The following is a 4208-nucleotide window of genomic DNA, read 5'->3' as shown; positions in this document are numbered from 1 at the left end:
TATATATATATATATATATATATATTCGAACGTTGCAGAGTTGTTATATACACACATTATATACATACGTAATCAAACAGCTAAATTATGGCTGTTACTGATAAAATCAATAGATTGAGAAAATGCAAAACGATAATATTTTTCACATGTTTTGTACTCAGTGTTGATCAAGATGAGCATACAATCTTCGAGCCTTTTCACGTTTATTTTTATTAACATGTTTATTTATAACTTTCCATGGTTTTTTTATTCTATTTGAATGACCGTCGATCGATTCTGTTAAACTAACCGTTGATTCCGCGTGCCTGGAAATTAATTGTACCAGTCAAATGAATTTTGTATATGAAGTAAATACGAAACATTCTGATAATAATCTAAATACTTATAATGTACATATATTTTAATCATGTATGACGAAGTGTCACTCGATTAGAATTCGAACACATTTTAATAGATTATATGATTATATTGTCACATTATTATATAAGAGTGACTACTTAAATAAAGCAAACATTTTGACATTACATTGTAGAGTTTTGCAGCACAGGTTCACGAATCTTCTTAATGTGTGTATCCTGGAAAAATTTCTGATCTACAGCATTGACCGTTACTCGACATCCTTCATTTATGCGAATCGTTCGGGGTGGTATGTGTCTATTCGTGGATATATTACGACGTCGCGGCGGAAACGTGTGAAAGCGCTCTTGATCAAACGTTGGCGGTGCAACGCAGTATAGCAATTTACCATTAACGAAATCTTTCAAAACGTATCTAGCTGAACGTGGATTATCTGGTTGACCATTCTGCGTCATAAAACCTCTATTATCTGCAAATACGATATCAATTTGTAGAAATATACATTATAATTATTACAAATAAATGTATGAATATAAATCATAATTTATACATATTTATAATATTACAACATGTAATATTATAAATATAAAATTGGAGCAGTTTTAATTTTAATACTTTTTAATATATTTCAATTTAAACTGATTACATACAACCGTGCGCATTTAAAAGCTCTTCTGCAGTTGGGGCACGATTTGAGTCTTCTCCCTCGGATGGTATAGGTAACATAAAACCATAAAGATCCTCTAGAATATACCTAGGTATCAATGTAGCCAGCAATGTAATTGCTGGTACATGATCTCGCATCTGATCAATCGGCAGTATGCCATTTAAGATCATCTCCGCTTTTGTACAAAGGAAGCTTGGCATCACTAAACCTGGGCAATCACATAATAATAAATCCTTGTCTAAATATAAAGTTTGAAAATGCTTAGTTTTGCCCGGCGTGGCAGACACCGAAACCTTTTTATCCATGAGCAAAGCATTAATAGTAGAACTTTTTCCAACGTTCGGATATCCTACCAAACCAATCGTTGTCACTCCATCTGTGTAGGTTTTATTATCAGTAAAAATTGTTTTAAATAATTCTACAAGATCATTCCTATTTAATAATTTCGATGAATTAACTATTTTCTTGTTTTCTCTTGTTTTGTCCTCCTCTGCCGTAGAGATGTTTAAGTTCTCCATTACACATTGAACTTCTGTTTGTTTGTCATTATCAATTTCTATATTAGATACAGTAGATGTATCATTGTCAACAATACTACTTTCTGCGCTTTCATACTCTGATTCCGAAGCAAATTCAGAATTCCATTCGTCAGTACTACTTTCATCCTTTTTATTCAAACAATCGTCATTTTTATCTATCGATTTTGTCTCATCTTCGTCTTCTTCTTCTTCTTCTTTTATTGACTGTTTTTCTGCAGCTAACGTGGCAGAAAAAAAGGCTACTCGTATATTTAAGTCTGTAAAATATTTTGCCCATGCCTCTCTTTGCTCGTCCGTTAAAAAGTCTGCTTTATTAAGAAGAATCATATTTAATTTGTCAGAATTTATTTCTTTAACATAACGTTCCAAATCTTCACAGCGAAAGAGCAATGGATTGCGTGCATCTACAATTTGTACAATCACATCACTCCGTTCTACTACTCTCCACAATTGTCGCCAAAATTCTAAATTCCTTTCATAAGGTGTCAATATCAATCCTTCTACTTCTTGCAACTTGGCCAAATTGCGTCTCCATTCTAAGAATGCCTCTTTCTCAAGAGTGTGCAATTCCTGAGCACTTAGGGTATTCCACTTGGGTCTTCTAGGTATCTTAACAAAGCTCTTGTTTCTTTCTTGTATTTCCAATATTTTCTCCTTTTCATTTTTCGAAAGCAAGCCACTACTACTGGGATTCACAAATTTAATATTTAATTTCTCTGCAGTAAACTCAGTTCCTGCAAGTTCTGCGGTCGAAAGAAACTCTTGAAATGAATTCTCCTCTGTAACTGATTGCAAATTGAGTCGACCCCAATCATAACCGTCATTGATCTCTGTAGTGTGAAGCTATATAAAAGGCAAGAAAAAATATTCTAAATAATAGTTTACCAATAATTTATTAACAAATATATCATCGATAGATAAAATACTTAGTAGATAAATTTAAAAAAAAGCAACTGATAGAATTTTTGATAAACGTCATGAATGAATTTGTTATTTATGATTAAAAATATAAACATGACAGAATACTTTTTCAAATTGCATTATTTATAGAAACATCTGTGGAATTAATCCCAACTCGTCTACACTTGTCAAAAGGACATTTAAAAGAAAAGGTTATAACAATTTGTTTTACCATAGACTCATTGTTTCTCTTAATTTTTGTAGATCCAAATCGATCCCTGATTAAAGATTTTCCTAAATTACCACCTCCTCCTTTGCCTTTCTTGCCCATCTTTCTTTTTGTTAGATAATATTTATCCGTTGTAAAAACAGCATGTGATTCTGCAAGGTCTGCAACTTGAAGGTTAAGTTTTGCAAGCTATATAACCTCGTCTCACACGAAGGATTGTAGTTCTATGAAGGATATTCTACCACTACATAAACAAGAATTAAGCTTTTCTCAACGATCAAGTTATTATTAAAAGAATGCAATTTATTGATAATTAATAAATAACGCAAATTATGTACGTTTCTTGAAATAAATCGATACATCAATGTTACAATTCAAAATGTCCCTATATAATAAGGAACATAATTCAGAGATCGAAATAGATCAAATTCGTGTTCCGATAAAATTGAGCTATAGAGAAAATGTACTTTAATATTTTTAAGTGCAACTATAAAAACACGAATTTACAATATGAAACATTAAACTCATTGAATTATTATCATTATCGGTTTCGATCTCTAATATATAATCTTGTTTCCATTCAAAATTTCATCATGATTCGATATTCGCTGTATTACATTTGCATATTATACAAGATCAAAAGAAAATCGATATAAATTCAATCAGGATAATTGTGACATTAGAATAGTGTTTTCAATAATAATCTAATAAATGTTACATAAAATAAAGTAGTTGTAAAAAATTATAGCTATATATATTCAACAGATATGTATAAAGATATGTACTAAGAGAAATATTACAAGCTTTCAAATTAATAGTGTGAAATAAGTCACAATTTATAATCTTTAAATGGACAATTTTATAATTAAAGTTATAAGAAACTTACAATTTCTTTACAACTCTCTGTTGCATCAAGTTCAATAATAATATATACTATTTGAAAACTTATATCGTTTTTAAATCTTTAAAAAATTCTTTTTTCTTTATGTCACGGTTATCCCAGTTGAGCTCGCTCGCTTATCATATAACACATGCGAAAATAGGACAGAAACAAAAGATGCTTTATGTTATTCCATTTTATTAATATAATAGTTGATAGACTGTTCCGGCAATCTCACGTCCCTCGGACGATAAACAAACACAAAGTCAGTCATACATTCGTGTTCATTCTCCGCCAAGATTATGCATCACCCAACACGATTAATGCTTGCCGACACATATGGAATAAGAATTTCCTCGCAAGGCAGCTTGTGAACAGTTCCTATCGGATTAGTATTCATGTCGCCAATCCCTAATACATTATATTACAATTTCGTGTTTCTTCATCTTGAAAAAAAAACTGTTCATATTGTAGTATACTGCATCACATAAATCAACTCGATTCAGAGTAAATCCAAATCAGCGATTCGTTCTCGTTTCTCTCTCTCTCTCTCTCTTTCTCTCTTCTTTCTTCTTTAAAGAAAGTTTAATTAATCATCTTCTGTACATAAGCGACTCGCGCAAATCTTGCACACAG

General features: G+C 31.3%; 1 protein-coding gene across 1 annotated transcript; it reads right to left on the bottom strand.

Annotated features, from left to right (window-relative positions):
• Positions 1 to 40: 40 nt before the first annotated feature.
• On the bottom strand, positions 41 to 2872 carry LOC108687762 (large subunit GTPase 1 homolog). The gene is made up of 4 exons (XM_018193711.1): positions 2696 to 2872; positions 1008 to 2406; positions 526 to 826; positions 41 to 305 (listed from the first exon to the last, which is right to left on the bottom strand). The coding sequence occupies exons 1-4, from the start codon at positions 2792 to 2794 to the stop codon at positions 158 to 160; spliced, it is 1947 nt and encodes a 648-aa protein (XP_018049200.1). The 5' UTR covers positions 2795 to 2872; the 3' UTR covers positions 41 to 157.
• Positions 2873 to 4208: the final 1336 nt, after the last annotated feature.

Source organism: Atta colombica, unplaced genomic scaffold (assembly GCF_001594045.1).
Source record: "Atta colombica isolate Treedump-2 unplaced genomic scaffold, Acol1.0 scaffold216, whole genome shotgun sequence".
NCBI lineage: Eukaryota > Metazoa > Arthropoda > Insecta > Hymenoptera > Formicidae > Atta > Atta colombica.
The sequence above is the reverse complement of the archived record's forward strand: the minus strand, read 5'-3'. Positions and strand labels throughout refer to the sequence as shown.

Coding starts and splice junctions, on each gene's coding strand:
- LOC108687762 (XM_018193711.1), bottom strand. CDS start 2,794: ATGGGCAAGAAAGGCAAAGGAGGAGGTGGTAATTTAGGAAAATCTTTA. Junction 2,407..2,695: donor AGAGAAACAATGAGTCTATG/GTAAAACAAATT, acceptor CCTTTTATATAG/CTTCACACTACAGAGATCAA. Junction 306..525: donor GTGCTGCAAAACTCTACAAT/GTAATGTCAAAA, acceptor ATTAATTTCCAG/GCACGCGGAATCAACGGTTA.